This window comes from Danio rerio, chromosome 5 (assembly GCF_049306965.1).
Source record: "Danio rerio strain Tuebingen ecotype United States chromosome 5, GRCz12tu, whole genome shotgun sequence".
Lineage (NCBI taxonomy): Eukaryota > Metazoa > Chordata > Actinopteri > Cypriniformes > Danionidae > Danio > Danio rerio.
In genome coordinates, this window is record NC_133180.1 from 17,100,174 (window position 1) to 17,119,314 (window position 19,141).

At 33.9% G+C, this 19,141-nt stretch overlaps 1 protein-coding gene across 4 annotated transcripts in view; it reads right to left on the minus strand.

Moving 5' to 3' along the window:
• Positions 1–1,473: 1,473 nt before the first annotated feature.
• The window catches only part of slc39a14 (solute carrier family 39 member 14), a 67,294-nt gene continuing 49,626 nt past the window's right edge, over positions 1,474–19,141 (minus strand). For 2 of the 4 annotated variants that reach the window (XM_073951140.1, XM_005171766.6), the window contains 5 exons: positions 13,633–13,755; positions 11,823–12,014; positions 5,816–6,035; positions 5,026–5,210; positions 1,476–2,254 (listed from right to left, as the gene is read on the minus strand). In XM_073951140.1, coding sequence (XP_073807241.1) covers positions 2,102–2,254; positions 5,026–5,210; positions 5,816–6,035; positions 11,823–12,014; positions 13,633–13,737 — 855 coding nt within the window. In that variant the 5' untranslated portion in view covers positions 13,738–13,755 and the 3' untranslated portion in view covers positions 1,476–2,101. 4 annotated transcript variants of the gene reach the window in all.

The window sequence follows — 19,141 nt, forward strand, 5'->3', positions numbered from 1 at the left end:
AATAATGAGTGCACGACCTATGTACACTTATAACGCACTGTTATGCTGAGTTCACACCAGTCGCAGATGAAGCGTTAAGCGCGAGTGATTTACAAGTCAATGCAAAGATGCGAAGACATCCTGCAGCGTGATAAAAATGTAAATGGAAATATGTGTAAAAAAATTTAACTATAAGCCGCAATGACGCTTAGCACAAGCTCTGTGATTGGTCGGCTTGGTAGCGCTAACGAGTGTGGGCGGAACCGAGAGCCGCACGAACCCGTTGGAGCAAGTGTTTACAAGTGTGAAGTCCCATAAAGGAGCTTTAGATAGAAAATTTGCTGAGTGTTTACTTTGATTAAAACTGTTGCATTTCCGCCAGTTCCTGCCTCAAAATATGCGAGTTTGAGCTACATGTTCATTAAGATAGCGTTCAGAAAAAACAAAACACCAGCGAAGAAACTCGACAGAGAAGAACAAAAACCTCGCTGCAAGCTAGCGTTTTTAGAAGTGTTATTGCAGAGCAACACAAACAGTGCGCAGAAGTATAAATGCACCACAATGCGTAAGGCATGCGGCGTAGGTCACGCCGATCACTAAACACAGAAGTATAAACCAGTCTTTAGAGTTTACATGCCTAATGAATTTCCACGTCTGACTACAAGATGGCACTTACAGCCCTAATTTGTAAATAAATTCTTTAATTGTTAACTTAATGTTTGTATAAGTGGTATAAATCAAAATACAGCTCGGGAAGTGTTAAATAACCATCACAAGGTCTGACTACGAAAAAAAAATAAAAAAAATGGAACCGGTCTCATTTATTAACCAGTGAACGCAAAAAAAAAAAAAAAAATCCACATCTATTGTGAGGTAAATTTGATGTATGAATCGAGTAAAATGTTTACGCGTCTATTTACCCACGAATAGCACGATTTACTAGCGCATTCTGTTTCTGGTGTGAACACAGCATTAGAGTAATCCGATCAAGATACATTTGGAAATACCTCTGGAAGTTGTCAAAATGGTCAAAATCTTTCACATCCCATTTGCACCTGTACTTCGCGTTATCAACTTGTTATTGGATCGACGAAAACGCATCCTAATACCAGGAGCAAACAGGGCCTGCGAAGCTCAAAGAAAATGATTACTTTCAGTCTTTAGTTTGGCTTGTCTATCTCAGCATTATTGGCTTTTGTTCAGTAAAAAAAGGCATACTGTGTGATGCCATGTGATGTTTTTCATCCTCTAAATTTAAAAACCTACCAAGCGTTACCGATATTTCTTATTTATTATGTCCTGAAATGGAAAACTATGAGATTTAATAGTTTCTCTGAACATTTTCACACCCATATATATATATATATATATATATATATATATATATATATATATATATATATATATATATATATATATATATATATATATGCATATATATATGCATATATATATATATGCTGTAGACATTGGAATAACATTTTATTTGTCCTCTCTTGGTTCTGTTGGTTTTATTTCTCTATTGATCCGATTAATCATTTGGTTTAAAGCATTGAAAACAATCTAGTGTTGCCTTAATGTCAGTAAAACAAGTCAAGTTTCATCCCATCACATGTCAGTAAATGGACAATACTGAAATCTTCAAGGTCAGGAATAAGAATCCTCAACTCTGAAGGAAAAAGACAATTTGTAAAGTTTTCAGAGTTGAATTGTGAGAAGAAAAGAAATCGATGCCCAGATGTATGTATTGGGAGGTTGAATCCACACAGTACAGGGACATCACTGTGTCCTAAAGCTTTTGAGGCAAAAGAATGAGAGAGGGCCTAAACTAGATGAATGGTGAAGCACCCATCCACAGATCCAGGGTTCTGGATGAATCTACAAATCAAAGATCACAGATTGATCAGTTCTAGCTTCAATCAAACAGTCCAGGGTTTATTTGGAGCCCAAACTTTGGCCATAACATTTGAATGTCATGATCTAGTCCAGTTGGGTGAACAATTTAAAAACAAGCCAGCACAGCTGACTCATATTTAAGTCTAGAGGTCCCAGAAGGTCTCAGATTTTTAGTCCAGGTGCTGAGCTAGTCCCCCAGGGTCTGAGTTTGTAATTCAGTTCTCTGCTATCCAAGCTGTATCTGTCCAGAGTAGATGGTGAGTACAAGCATTATGGCAAAGCCTGTAAGCAGCCCTGCATTCTGGAGGGCGAAAGTGAGCAGAAAGCCACTTCCTCCAGCCTCCTCTTCCTCACGACTGACCTCGTTCATCTCTGGAAACTGCAGAGATATGGACAAACCGATGTGGAGAGAAAAGCATTTTAAGAAGAAGAAAAATCAACAGCATCGTTTAGAATAACCAAGTTGTTAATGACATTTTAATTTGAATTAAAGAGATGTCAGAGATAAATGTTAGAGATTATTTTCTTCAACAGAACACAAAGCTATTTTTTACATTTATAAATAAGGAGTTTAGATGAAAAAAACTCTAAAAGCCATTTGATATTGTCTCCTAAAATTAGCATTTTTTAAATTTTTATTATATAAGACTTATTGCCTTTAAAGTGTAATGACTAAACAAACGTAGGAGGCTGAGAAAAATTTTCATTTCATGTTTCATATTTTTTAACATTTCAGATGGCATTTCGAGGTTTTTGCATCTGAACTCTTCAAATATAGTTTTTTTTCACACGAATGTAATGTATCCTCATGAAATCTCCGCAATGGTATTGCTTTTATTTTTGTACTGTGAATAATTTAATGTGCTAAACCTATATTTTTCCATAATACACTTTAAAAAAAAACATTTTTTAAACAATATGTTTGCATATACGTAAGAAACATGCTGAGTTAATATATATATTTATCATATAAATGAAAAAATATATGAAAAACAATGCTAAAGTCAGTCACTGTTACAGACAATTTATGCGGCTTTTGGAAGACTAGATCAGCCTTTAAAATGAAACGGATTCAGAGTTAGAAAAATCCACAAGGTGTGGATTAATGTGCAAACAATACAAAATGATGCATGCCTATAAATGAGCCTATTAGCTTACGATACTTCAATCGTCAGTTGTAATAGTGTTGTCAATGTGGCAACCTGCGATTGTGTGTTAAGTCTGAGCATAATGCCCCATTCACACGGTGCTTCAGAGTCAACGCTTGACAGAGGGCGTGCCTGAAGTTGGGGCTGACGCGATCATCTTAGCAGCGTCAGCCAATGAAATTAGTCAGCAATAGGCCACTGTCTGAGCTGGTGTATTTGCATACAGCAATCTGATTGGCTGATGCTTCCATCGGCACTAGAAAAGTTGAGCAAGTCCCAACTTCTGTAGCGGGCAACGCCTCTAAAGCGGCGCCGATGGATCCATAATGCAGTTCGGCAACGCCTGACATCACCCAAAGTTAATATGAAGCGTTGAAGCTGACGTGAGGGTGAAAAACAACCCCTCCTCAATATCTTGAATTTAGACTGCAATACTTCGTTCAACCACTAGGTAAAGACTACGGACACAATAGAGTTTGTGCATGCAAAATTCTGTCGGAAGAAGGGATGCAATGTATAACTAATTTCACTATTAACTGTGCTTTAATTCATCACGGTTAATTAATCTTAAAGGCTTCTCAACACAGTGTTTCTACACTGAACTAAACTGCTGTAATTAAACAAAGTTATGCCAACTGTGCACTAGTTTAAAGTTCTGAACTTGTACACAGTACGCACGCACACTGGATTAAAGGCTGATTTTAACTATGGCTGAGGCTATTATCTAAGGGCCGTTCACATATTCCGTGTTTTCTACATACAAGTTCGTTGTTCGAGTGCAAGGGAGTCACGTAACAAGAACAGATCGTTCAGCTTTGTACTTTGTATGTAATATACACATTTATATACCAAACGAAATAATAAATTATTCTTAGTTCTTTATTCTTCATTCATTTTCTTGTCGGCTTAGTCCCTTTATTAATCCGGGGTCACCACAGCGGAATGAATGGCCAACTTATCCAGCGAGTTTTTACGCAGCGGATGCCCTTCCAGTCGCAACCCATCTCTGGGAAACATCCACACACACATTCAACACACACACTCATATACTATGGACAGTTTAGCCTACCCAATTCACCTGTATCACATGTCTTTTTGGGGGAAATCGAAACACCCAGAGGAATACCCACGCGAAGGTAGAGAGAACATGCAAACTCCTCACAGAAACCCCAACTGAGCCGAGGTTCGAACCAGCGACCTTCTTGCTGTGAGGCGACAGCACTACCTAGCGCCACTGCCTCGCCTAGCTCTTTATTAGTTCTTAATAAAGTTGTTCAAAAGTGCCTTTCAGACAGAGCTTCAGCAGCCTTTGACCACTTTGTTCTGTCATTTATTTTCAGTGTAAACTTTTGTTGGACTGTTGTTTGTTTTTTATTATTATTTAGTGCTGTGTTATTTGGTTACTGAGCAGCAATTAATAACACTTTAAAATATAAGGAGTTTAAGGAATAGGGGTTTTTATGTGATTTACTAAACTAATAGTGTTGTGAAATTAATGAATACTTAATAATCGTGATAACTGTGAAACCGTGATTATTCCTTAAACTATAATGGTACAACCATAATCTATAATTGTTGGAAGGAGCTGTGAAAAGGGGCGACATAGGACAAGATGATGCAACACTTATAAAACGTTTTTTTATAAGAGTTTTAGAGATGCGAATGAATGAAAGTCAATGGGGCAAAAAGTGCAGTGTGACCATGGCTTAAGAATATATTACCATCTGCAGGTGCATGTCTATACAAACAAACATGCAACAAACAAACTTGCAGTCCAAACAATTTCACACCTGTGTGGCTGACTGAGATTATTCATTGTGTTTATCATTTTACTTTCTGAAACAATAAAATTTGAGATTTCCATTTTTTTTTCCTTTTCTTAATTAAAAAAAAACTGATCATAGAAACCCAACATAAAATAAACAACAACAAAAAACTCTAAATCAACACAATTCTCAAAGTCTTCTGAAAGCCAGCTTATGATCAGCATGACGTCTCTTACCATATCAGCCAGCGCAATGTAGAGGAACATGCCACCGGCCAGAGCAAAGATCCAGTTAGGAGAGAAGTTGTTTCCAGCCAGGATGCCAAAGCCCATGCCCAGATAACAGCAGCAGGCTGACAGGAAGTTAAAGAAGAGTGCCTGCTGGATGCTCATGCCAGCGTTTAGCAGGATCACAAAATCACCTACACACACACACAGATGCAGCACAGCCTTTACACAACAGCAGTTTCGCTTAGCATCGCATATCATGCATTTGACTGATATTTTTAGCTGTAAAATGTAAAAATTAGTGGCATCTACAGGTACTTCTCTAAACAGCAGCCAGATTTTCCACCACTGAATGAGTGTTTATGAATTCTCAAAATGATTATTATTTTATCTTTTTTTACTATTATACAATTTAAATTTTTAGTGCAGTTTTAGCTTTTAGTTTCAGTTTAATTTATATTTTAGCTTCATTTAGTTTTAATTTTTTATTTATTTATTGTGAATTTGTTAATTTTTTGTCAGTAAACAAAAATGTTTTTTTTTATTTATTGTGAATTTGTTTATTTTTTGTCAGTAAACAAAAATGTATTTTTTTTTTTCATCTATAGTTTGTTTTCATTTACTACAATAACCTTGGTCAGACGTCTATTAGTCACAACAAAGTTGCAGTTGTAATTTGTAGAGGCAGATTCCAGATTGTAGGTTCCATAATTAGGAATTTTTACAGGTCTATTATAACAAACTATATTACCCAATGCTCACGCCTAGACACAAGTGTAAAAGAGACGGTGAAGCTCACCCAGCTCATGAGGAAACTCTTCACAGAGGATCGCCACTGATGTACTGATGCCCTGAAATACAGATGCAGTGAAGGAGGCTCCAATGGCCAAACCATCAATGAAATTATGAAGGCCATCGCTCAGAGTGATCATCCACGCCAGCGTGCCGATGTCAGAGTAAGCCCTGCCCTTCAGCCAATAGCAGCCGCCCGTTCCACCACCACCTGAACTTTGAGTGTCCTGCGTCAGGAACAAGTCAAAAGTATAAATGCACAATTCTGTTCAAAAGGTTAAAGTCAGTCAAAATAAATAAATGAAAAAAATATAATTTATTTAATAAAAATACTGACATGCTATATATATGTATATATATATATATATATGTATATATATATATATATATATATATATATGTGTATATATATATATATATATATATATATATATATATATATATATATATATATATATATATATATATGTATATATGTGTATATATGTGTATGTATGTATGTATGTATATATATATATATATATATATAAATATAAATATACGGCATGTCTTTAAAATATGGAAATTAATTTTACCCCAGTATTTTCAATGGAGTTTTTGCGTTAGCCTGCTTTTTTTCCATCTCTTTATTCGCTTTAACCACCAAATGGATGCTTAAGTGTATTTAACTGATTATAATTGAGTTACATTACAACATTAATGCTGTAAAAGAAACCTTGTGAAATTGAAAATAGTCACATACTGTAGTTCACCAGAAGTTTATTATTGGCTGAAAAACATCAGCTGTACATGTAGACCATTTTATTGTGCGGGTGAAAAATGGCATTGGCAGGTTGACAAAATTTAGATGATTTTAAAACGTAAATTTTACATGTAACTTATTTAACAAAACATAACTGTGTGCTCCTACTCTATTCAGACCAGTCCCTGGCGCCAACCCGCAAAAGGTGAAAGAAAGTTGTATCAAAATCTGACTCCTGGACAAATCTGTCTCCCCTTCGCTTGTACCCGCATCACACAACGCCTGCAGTTAAACTCAGTAGTTTATCATGACACTTTTATCGATCATTTTGTTCTGCAATTAACAGCAAAAACAAAGATGGAATCGTGGTCTGATTGACAAGCAACACCTACTTATGTTCAAAAGAATTAAAAATGCCAAATAGGATGAATTTATACCCCATTTCAAAAATGAAACATACTTTAACAGGTAGTGTAATCTACACAACAATAAGTGCAGTGTTTATTGAGAGGGCGCAGTGTTTCGATGTGATCCAGTTATATTGTGGTTCAGTGCCTGCTGGTGTTGCTTGCTGTATGGTTAAATTATGACAGTTACTGTAACTAGGTTAATTTCAATTTAAATAAATTAAATAAGATATTAATAGGCAACGCGCTGGTTCGGGCGTCAGCTGGATCAGTTGGCGTTTGTGTGTGAAGTTTGCATGTTCTCCTTGCATTCACATGGGTTTCCTCCGGGTGTTCTGGTTTGGGTAAATTGGGTGGCTAAATTGTCTGTATGTATAAGTGTGAATGAGTGTGTATGGATGTTTCCCAGAGATGGGTTGCAGCTGGAAGGGCATCCGTTGCATAAAACATATGCTGGATCAGTTGGTAGTTCATTCCACTGTGGCAACCTCAGGTTAATAAAGGGACCAAGCCGAAAAGAAAATGAATGAATGAATTAATAAAATAATCTAATATTTTGGGTGTTTTTTGTGCATTTGGGTGGTATAATAAAAAAATAAGATAAAATGTAATAATATAATGTATAATTAAATATACATTTATTTAATAAACAAATGCTGACATGATACAGATTTTTAAAAAATAAATGTAATGTTGCATTTTAAAATGTCATTAAATAAATGTAATTCTTATTTACTACATTTATTTAATTAATTTTTAGTTTATCATTTCATATACAACTATGGAAAGGGCCCCATCACACACCCGGCGCAATAAAGGCGCAAAATATGTTTGTCGCTATTTTTTTTTTAAAGACCAACGCAACTGGAATTTTCATGTTTTGCTCCACGGTGTTTAAATAGCAAATCCATTTGCACCACTTTGTGGACATGGGTGTGCTGGTCATTGTTGTGGGTTAAGGTGCATTGTTGGTGCGCAGCTATTATTAGGAGACTGGTGACTATTTTCAGTTTATTCTTGACAATTTGATTTTGTATAATGTTATTATTATTATTAATATTATTATTTATATGCATTTTATATTTGTTTTATTAAAAACAAGTTTAGGTTTGTCCACCTGTTGGGTTTTGGAGACGTATGAGTCACTATATAGGACATAAGAAAAGGACGCATGTTTGAATATAACTTGTTATTTTGACCACACTTCATTATTATTGTTCATTTATTAGTTTGCTGGTAAATTAAATCTGAATTTAGAAGTTTTAAAACAAGTCTTTGCGCTTAAACTAAATTAAATATGTAGGCTAATGTATGTCTTCAGTGGAGTGACTTTCCATCATTTCTGTATCCTCGAAAGTAGAGTAGTAAAGTAAAAAGAAGGTAAAGAGGCAGAATGGAGGAGGCTCGTTCTTCATCCTTGCGCTGCAGATGGTCTGTTTAACCGTTTTCTCACTAGTGAAGAGTTCAGTTTTTCATATACAAAGTCCTATCAAATGAGCCATGGTGCAATGCAACTGACACATAAAGGGAATGAGAGATGAGACTCTAATTGATTTAATGCACATTATGTTCAAAACACACCCATAATTCATTAAGAGAATAAGCACAACCCTGTCAGATTATGCGTCAGGGCCAGAGCGTACTTTTCAGCAAAAGTGGATATGAATAAGCCCTTAAAACTTTTGCACCATGCGCTTTAGACTTTGTGCCTAGATCATTAAAATAGAACCCTACACGTAAATTTCTTCCAAAATAAACACAAATATTGTTATTTAAAGCCTTTTTTTGGACATTTTTAGGACAAATGTTTGAATTTGTTGTTATTAAAAGCAGGGTTATCCCACCAAACAGTGATTCCGTAACTTTTCTGAAGCTATAATGAGTAATGACACTGCTTTCAACTAAATACAAGAGTTAAATAATGCAGAATTAAATCAGAATTTGTGTTTTGTAGTTCCCACAGGCTTAATAAAGCTCACATAAGGTTTGTTTTAGAGAGAGGTGATGTTGCATTTTAATGAAAACACAATTTTTTTCCCCCTTAAAACATGCACTGATGAATTGTGCTGATTAATTATGCCTCATTCATGCTGTGCTGAAATTATGGCAATTACAAGATGACAACTCTGAGATGCTGCTCGCGTCCTCAAACTCAGGAAAAAAAGGTTTCTATGGCAACGCTCAAAACATGACTGGCTTTGTAATTGGTGACAACTAAATCACTATATTCATTCAGTCTGATACGCTCTGAAATGCACAACATTTATTATTTAATTGCATTTAAAACTAACAAAAGTACATTTAAAAATTTTAAATGATCAATTTTGATTTCATGATGACGTACAGTGATCCAAAAGGGTTAAGGAGAGACAAATTTTTTATTTTTTTTTTTTCACTGGAGTATTTTTTCAGTTTAATGGAAAAAGTGCTGTAAAAAGTGCTTTTATTGCACTTCAATTAGTTACAAAGTATACATTTAAAGGAGTTTTTTTTCTCCTGAACTGGGATATAAATACACAACCTGACAAATTCTTGTCGCCTATTAGTTTTAGGAGCAACAAATAACAACTTGACTTCTAGTTGATCATTTGGTATCAGAAGTGGCTTATATGAAAGGCAAAGGACTCTAGATTATGCTTAATTTACCAAAACAAAATATGACCATGTATTGATTTTTATACATTTAAATAGGACGACAAAACCTGACTTTGCTTAGACAAAAGTCTTGTCACTTAACAGAAATAATGTAGAGTATAGAATATAAAGTCATGGTGCAGTGGAAAAATAATTAATATTGTGTATGACTCTCATGAGCTTGGAGGACTGCATCCATACATCTGTGCAATGACTCAAATGACTCTTCTTGCAGGACTCCCAGGGTTCATTAAGATTCTTTGGATTCATCTTCAATGCCTCCTCCTTCAACTTCAACTTACCACAAACATGCTCAATAATGTTCAGCTCTGGTGACTGGGCTGGCCAATCCTGGAGCTCCTTGACCATCTTTGCTTTCAGGAACTTTTGCCCCGTTTCCACTGAGTGGTACGGTACGGTACGGTTTGGTACGCTTTTATGGCCGTTTACACTGTCAAAAGGCGTACCGAACCGTACCGTACCACTTTTTCGGGACCCTTTCGAAAGGGTCCCAAAAGGTGGAGCTACATGCTCAGCTGAACGCTATTGGTTTACAGAGATACGTCATTCGTAGACTCAACAAGCCAGAATGTAAACAAAGGACCCGCCACGTTTGAAATACACAGCGAGAGATTACAGCAGAATTATAAATACATATGCAGCCATGGTCAATCCGGGCTCAAACAAACCCTTTCGTCATCTTGATAAAGAGCCACAAAGCCATGGAGAAGAGCAGATTTACCCTGTGCCGTGTAGTTTTTACGAGCCAATCTGAAGCCCGAGTGGTTTCGCTTTCTTCCTTGTGTTCGCCGCGCGTCTCTATCTGAAATAACAAACTTCTTGATCGGATAATAGTAACATGCACTTGATTATTGACAAACTTTGGAAACCCGATCCTGTGAGAAGCTGACAAACGCGAGAGTGACACTTTCAGCGTTCAGCACGTTATTTCTTCAGCAAACGTGAACAAACTACCTTGTTTTAATCTTTATTATCACCTTTTGAACTTATATGAACTGGAATGATGGAATGACTCTCTAACAGAGGCTTCATGTGCTGCTGAAGATTACAGACACAGATGAGAGGTTTTCACTGACTGTAGGCTATACTTTGTGTTGTTTTGAACCTAATTAACGACTAAATGTCTGCTCTGTGTAGTTCTTCTGTAGTTGGTAACATATCGGAGACTGTAAGGGTCTGTATGTGTTCATATATGTTCATTTATTTATTTATTTAATATAATTATAGACGTTACAGTAAGCTATTTCGCACCGTCATTGATCTGCAGTTATAATCAACTCCTGTTTATAGAAAAGTTATGTGTGTAAAGCATCTGTTTTGTGAGAAGTGCTTTACATATGATATGTGTACGACCTGTGCAGCTTTATTGGAGACATTTTCTCTAGCGAAAATGATGTCGACTGAAACTCTGCTATACACCACGCCCACCAAAAGGGTACCCTTGGTAGTGGAAACGCAAGCCTGATAAAGGCTTAAACCCGTACCGACCCGAACCGTACCGTACTGATGTGAAGGCTGAAGTATGAGCACTATCCACTGAAGAATTTGCCCTGTCCTGTGGTTTGTAATGTAATGGGGAGCACAAATGTCTTGATACCTCAGGCTGTTGATGTTGCCATCCACTCTGCAGATCTGTCGCAGCGACATACCGAAAGTAACCCCAAACCATGATTTTTCCTTCACCAAACTTGCCTGAATCTGTGAGACTTTTGGGTCCATGTGGGTTCCAAAAGGTCTTCTGCAGTATGTGTGATGATTGGGATGCAGTTTAACAGACGATCTGAAAAATCTACCATCTGCCACTTTTCTAAAATGATCAACAAGAAGTTATTATTTGTTGCCCTCACAACTGGGGTTGACGACAAGACTGTTGTCATACACCGACTTCATTTTTACTATCATCTAGATTCTGAATGTCTTTACAAAGGAATATGTGAGTGGTAAAAGAAATTCTCAAAAATGAAAATAAATCCAAATTTGTAGTCTGACATTCAATCAATGTTTTTATGTTTGTGCTAAAATGTTTGCAAATGAGCACACCTTTATTGACACATGTCATTTGCATAATAAAAGATCAGAAAACTAGTAATACAAAACATGCTTTCAATTAATAAATGAACTGTGATAAGTATGGTGACGGCCATTATTTAGTTTTAAGTTATTTAACTGCAGAGTCTTGCCTTAAGGAAAGTGTTGTTGTTTTTTGTCACCTGTACAGTTTGTCCAGTGCTCAGCATCTTGTCGTCTTCTCCAACCCCTCTGCCGTCTGCTTCTGCTCTGGGTAAAGCTGCTCCTCCAGCCTCTCCGTTCTGCAGTTTCTCCATCACACCATCCTCCAAATCACCATTAGAGTTGGCATAGCGTTCAGCAGGAAAGTGACTGTGCCCATGGCCATGCCCTCCCTGACAAAACAGAAAACCAGATAATCAACCAGACAAGAAAGAAAAAAAACACACATAACAAAACAGTGGATACGCTTACAGAGAATATCCTCCACTAGAGGGCACTGCATGCGTATTTCAATCTTAAAAGAGCCCAGTAATTAAAAGGGTTTTATCATTTGATCATTCACATGTGAGGAATTAAAAAAAACAGAATATAAACAATCTTCTTCTTGTATAAAGTCATAATTTGTAGTATGAATAATAATAATAATAATAATAAAAGCATTGTTTAGATCTTATTTAGTCTATTACCTTCTGTTGAGACTTTTGCGTTCTAGTCACAGTACTCTATTTCTTTATTTGCTCTAGTTTACATACATATTTTTTAAATGTATGCACATTTTCACAATTTATGCGCATCTTGGCATTTCAATTAGAGAATTATAAAAACAGGTGAATAGAATCCTAATGTATAGAGCTAGAGATTATTGATACAAGCTCAAACATCAAAATCTGGGGCAGACTGAGACACAATTTGAGGCTGGGAAATCCCACACCCACACAGGCCATCCTTGGATAAATGAACTATCATTTGCTGAGGGTTTGGTTAATGCAAGACAAGTGGAACTATGTAAAGAGTGTTACTGTTCACAACATGTCAACCATTTCCTTCTGTACTTATTCTGTCTTTGCTGATGAGGTAAGGAAGAGTGTTTTGGGCTTTGCTGTAAATGGTAACTACAAAAGATGTAGCAATAAATTAAAATAAAAAATAAAAAAACAATAAAAAAAAATCTTAATTATTTATATATATATATATATATATATATATATATATATATATATATATATATATATATATATATATATATATATATATATATATATATATATATATTTATCTACTGGGCCATCTAGAGCTTTCTTCTCAATAACGAAAGGCACTCTTCTTTAATGGTACCATCTCTTCCCTTTTCCTTTTGTTGTTCATCTACAAGAAATAGAAACTGTTTCTAAAATATAAATTTCAGGTGTTGGTTAGGACAAAAACTTTTTTTAATATAGAAAATATTCATTCTATTACGTGCTTTTATTTAGAACATGACTTAGAAAAGCCTTTAGGCTCAATAGTCAGTGAATAGTCGTCAATCTGGCAACCTGCACTTGTGTGTATTTTGAACCATGGGTGCAAGACCTAGTTCAACCACTGGGTGTCAAATTTACATACTGCATCTTTAAACTTGTGTAAATACCTGTTTTACATTGTAATTATGATTGATTAAAAAATTTAAAATGTAAATTAATGTGCGATTAATTTCTGTAATTGCAACTTTAATTACATCCTACACCTTAACCCACACTTACTTTTTCCACGTCCTACTGAAAGTTCACCTATTTTTAAAGCATATTACAAATGAATAGTGCAGCTGCCCCAAGGAAATAAAAGACAAATAGCACATACTGTTCACACATTCCAGCACGAAACATAAAAAATGACCTCCTTTTGTGTGTGCTGTCAGCTGAGGCCTGTTTAGATGTCACTGGGAACCCGTGTCACAATGACAATGTCAGATAAAGGTATTTGCTATAACAACCATAGTAGTTTACCGGAACAGACCATCAGTTCAAACCTCACCGTGTCTTTTGGCTTCAAGATCATCTTCAGGATTTTCTCTGTAAAGAAGAACAGGTAGAATCCTCCAAACACGACTGCGGACTTGGGCACATAATAATCCTCCATGGGGTCAAACCCGAAGGCCTACATACAGGGAAAAAAAAATTTGTGATTTCAAATAAAGCTTTCAATTTTAAAGAAAAAATAATATAGCATTGTAATTAAGGTCAAATTAAGAAATAATGTTTTTATTATTATGAAATATATTACAACATTTAACATAAATAGTGAATTACATTACCGTTCAGATGTTTGGGGTTTTGTTTGAAGAAATTAGTACTTTTATTTAGCACACAAAAGTTAGTTCACCCAAAAAAGATTTTTTCCCCCCTTTTACTCTCCTTCAAGTGGTCCCAAACCATTATGAGCATTATATGTGTGTGTGTGTGTGTGTGTGTGTGTGTGTGTGTGTGTGTGTGTGTGTGTGTGTGTGTATGTATATGTATATGTATATGTATATACACACACACACACACATTTTTATTTTTTAAATGTTGGAAAACCTGTAACTATTGACTTTCATAGTAGGAAAAACAAAAACTATGGAGGTCAACGGTTACAGGTTTTCAGCCTTTTTTAAATCTTCTTTTGTGTTCAGCAGACGAAATTAAAATATGATAAAATAACAGAATTTTCCATTTTGGGTGAACTATCCCTTTATTTATCCCTTTATAAATTGCATTGTTACAATTTTCGACTGCAATATTACTTTGAGTGATTGAATGAAATGTCCCTTGATCAGCAGGATCATGTGACATTAAAGACGAGTAATAATGCAAAAAGAATAATTCAACTTTGAATCAGATGAAGTAAATTGCATTTTAAAATATAAATAAAATAAAAATTAGTTGATTCATATTGTAATGATATTTTACATTTTTACTGCAAAACAACAGGCTTTTTTTCCCAATTAAATCAATAAAAATGTAAATATAAATAAATTTAAATATATTTAAATATAAATAAAACAAAAATCAGTTGATTTGGTAAAAAAAAAAATATATATATATATATATATATATATATATATATATATATATATATATATATATATATATATATATATATATACATACATATATACATACATATATATAAACAAATGAAAAAAAAAAACACATTTAACTATAAATAAAATAAAAATCCGTTGATTTAAATTTTAGTAATATTTCACATTTTTTTACTGGATTTTGATCAAATAAATGAAGCCTTGGAAAAAAACAACAGGCTTTTTTCTAATTAAATCAATAAAAACTTTTATATAAATTAAAATATAAATGAAAATCAGTTAATTTAATTTTAGTAATGTTTAAAACAATTTACTGCATTTTGTTCAAATAAATAAAGCCTTGGAAAAAAAACAGGCTTTTTTTATTAAATTAAAAAAAAAAATCTGAATATAATTAAATTAAAATATAAATAAAAATCTGTTGATTTAAACTGCAATAATATTTCACATTTAACTTAATTTTGATCAAATAAAGCCTTAGACAAAATAACAGGCTTTGTTCCTTCTACTTAAATCAATAAAAACAGAAATTATCTAAACTCTTAGAACAGTAGTGCATATATAACATTTATAAAAGTGTACATATAATGGGTTAAAAAAAAAAATTTGAAAAAAATATATTAATCAAAACAGAAGCCTCTAATCACTCTTCTAGAAACCAGAAAATAAATGTTTTTTTTTTATATGCAAAAGTGGTACTGTTAAACATATTATTGATTTACCAATTGAGAAGGCTTTTGCAACTGTATTTAGATTATAATTATTTTCACACTTGTTTAAACAACATCTAAAGGAGTGAGCATGGCATTTATTTTAGGCTGTTTTGGTTTTGTGTGATGCCTCAGGGCTTCCCCCTTTTTGCCTGGCTTCTCGCTTCTGTCCTTTCACAATTTTCCACAAATTAGAAGGATTGGCCATGATTTATAGGTATTGATATAAATAGTTCACAAACAGAAATGCTCTAATTTTTGACACCTTGCCTCAAACACTGTATTAGTGTAATGGACATTACAGTGATTTCCCTAAAAACTCAACTACAAAAAGAATGGATCAATATGAAGTTCTCCATTGACTTCTTTTACTCTACTTTCTAGCCCTCCAGCAGGGGAGAACCACTGAGGCCAAGAAGACTTATGTTTGCGCCTAAAGGAAACATTTACCTGAAAATGAAAATTCTGCAATTAGTCAATCACCCTCATGCTGCTCCAAAACATTTTTTTTTTTTTATGTGGACAACATGAACAGATTTATGTTGAACAGTTTATGTATATGAATTGAATCTGTCAGCACCTTTCAAACAGTTTGAGAAAATTCTAAAAAAAAAAATTATGTATAATGTAAATATGTAAATAAACATATTAGAATACTTTTCAGGCCTGTAGCCAGGGGGGTTTAGGTGGTTCGAAGACCCACTCCTTGCTGACAAAGGTCCAGAATTTGTCCCATACATGAGCTCATTTGTCCTATTGTGACTGCTATGCCATTATGAATAGTGAAAAAAAACAGACAAAGGCACCAAGCAGAATAAACTGTCACTTTGGTGTCACTTCAGCTAATCAGTTTTGACCAATGCCAACAAATATTTTCATTTTACAATCTAATGTAAGAGAGGTCCTCTTTCACTACTGTTAAAGTACAGGTAAAAGTTACAGGTAACTTTTATTCTAAATCGTGGAGCTTAATCTCAAAAAAAAAAAAAAAAAAAAAAAAAAAAAGAGCAATTAAAAAAAGTGCACACTCAAAAAAAAAAAGGTACACTTTTATACCAGAGAGGTGGACAATAGTATGTTTAGGGAACACGTTAGTATTTTTAAGGTTCACTTTTGTACTTTTAAGTTACTATGAAGTACACATTTGTACTTTGGGGGTATTAAAATGTACTTTTAAGGAACTGTTAGAAAAAAATACTTTTAAAAGGTACCGCCTTAGTGACTGATTTTGTACTTTTATTTCTGAGAGTGTGTGAAGCACCAAAGGCGAACCATATTAAAATGAATTTGAATACTTTGGCTATTGTTGTTATGCATGAATTTTTAATAGTACTTTTTTTTTTTTTACAAGAGAGGCTAGAAAAATTGTGAAGCTTATTGTGAAGCTTGTGATGGCCAAGGAAAATGCTGGGCAGTTTGTTATTTGTCAAATAAATAGACAACAGACTGTAGTTTATAATTTAAAACTTTCACAGAATCCAATATTTTTCTAATGATGTATGATGTGATATTTGTTTTAAAAATAAGTAATATTTCATATTTATTATAAATATTTTATGAAATATTTTTGGTACATTAAAAAGTGTGGTTATGTTGATCATCCAACTAGTTAATTCAGCTAAAAATATAATAACTGCATAAGGTCAACTTTTTGAGAAGAAAAAGGAACACCTTTTACTAGGCTACCTACAGCCCTGTTTTCTCTCTTTTTGAGAAAGTATGTGAACATTTATTCAAAATTTGGGGATACTGCACGCACGCACACACTAAAATTTCTACTATGATTTACTAAATTTATAAAACATTATTCACTAAAAATTCAATATGAAATTATAAAAGAAATTCGGAGTTGGATTATAATTTGGAGTCATTTTATAATTTGCATATGTAACGGAGGCCAGCTAGTAAGTGCTGTGCAGATAAACCTTACTCCTCTGATCTCTGAAGTTGAACGACAGACGCTAGAGGCCAGGGTCACCAGAGCAACCCCTTCCATGTGGAGAAGGGGTAACACATACAAATGTGAAGGTAAAACCTAGATAACAACAAGACGGTCACTTGAGACGGTCAAAAATGGACAATCAACACTGTTTCAGTGCTGACTATCTAAAGCCTCTGATTGGCTACTCTGTTTATAGTGGGATGCATGTTTGTACAAGCTTAAAAAAATAACTATTTAAATTCACTGCGATCATATGAAGAGTTCAGATGTGAATGAGCATTTTCAGCCGGGCTCCTATCATTTTTTTTAGAAGTTTCATATTATATGTGATGGTAAGGTTATTAGCTAGTAGATAAAATACCTTTTTTCAAAAATGTCACTTTAGACATTTCTATAATTACTAAATTTCCACTTCTAGTTGCACTTTTTAATATTTATCAAAAAAAAAATTGTTAATCTTCAACCCTGATTTCTGATAAGTTTTCTTGACTGTGCAACTCTTTAGAAGGTATTTTATGCAATAAGTCTGGAACAGCATGAAGGCGACTAATTTTAGCATTTTCGTTTTGGCTCAGCTTCCTTTAAAGGTCAAACTCTACACATGTAAACTCAACCAGAACTTCTCTAGCTCTAGAAAGATCTAGAGAGTGCTGAAGCAGAAGTGTCTTCAGTCTGGTTGTGTGGCACACGTCTGCAGACCCCGTTTCCCCCACGTGTGCACTCTACCTCTGGGATTAGTTGAAAGAGGGCGTTGGAGTACAGAGTACCAATGGCCAGGGCAATGAAGTACAGCAGCAACCGCTTGTAAAAGGTTTTCCTCATGAAGGGAACCACACTCGCCCCGACCAGTGAACACAGAGATATCACTGTCACACACAGCAAACCATAACCCCACACTGGCCGAAACAAACCATGAGAAAGAGAGAGAGAGAGGAAAGAAAGAGTAGTGGAAACAGTGGGGAAAAAGAAAGAAAGAACATTTGAATTAATCAGCAGAATAATTATGACTAGGTGAAAAGTTGATATTCATAATCACAATCCTGAGATTTATTGCCTGAAGGGAAAAATGCATTATGTTTTGCAGGCCACTGAAATTAATTCATGCAACCAAGGATACTTACCATATTTTAACCTTATTAGCAAATCACATTTTAAAAATATCTTTAAAGGTAGATTTAAGATTAATTTATGTCATCAATTAACAGCAATCAATCATAAACATTTCAGAGTCATGCCATTCAACAACTGTTTAAAGGTTTGGGGTCTGCAAGATTTTATGTTTGAATAAAAAACTCTTATGTTCAATAAGGCTGTATTTATTTGATACAAAATATAATAAAAGTTATACAAAATAAAATAATATAAATGAATGAATATGAATTAAGATAAATAAATATAAAAAACAAGAATGAATGAATGAATGCCAAAATTTATATAAAAAAATATATATGAATGAATATAAATGAATGAATTACCTAATTAATATAAATATGAATATAAATTAATTTAAATTAATGTGAATAAATGGATGAATATAAATAAATATACACCAATGAATTAATTAATATTAATATGAATGAATGACCAAATTAATATAAATATGAATACGAATGAATAAAAATGAACATGAATTAATGAATATAAACATACATGATTCAATATAAATGAATTATTATTAATATGAACGTATGAATGAATATGAAGATCAAATTAATTTAAACAAATCAATAAATATGAATTAATATGAATGAATTAAAATTATCATGAATGAATGAATGAATAGAAATGAATGAATATTAATATGAACAA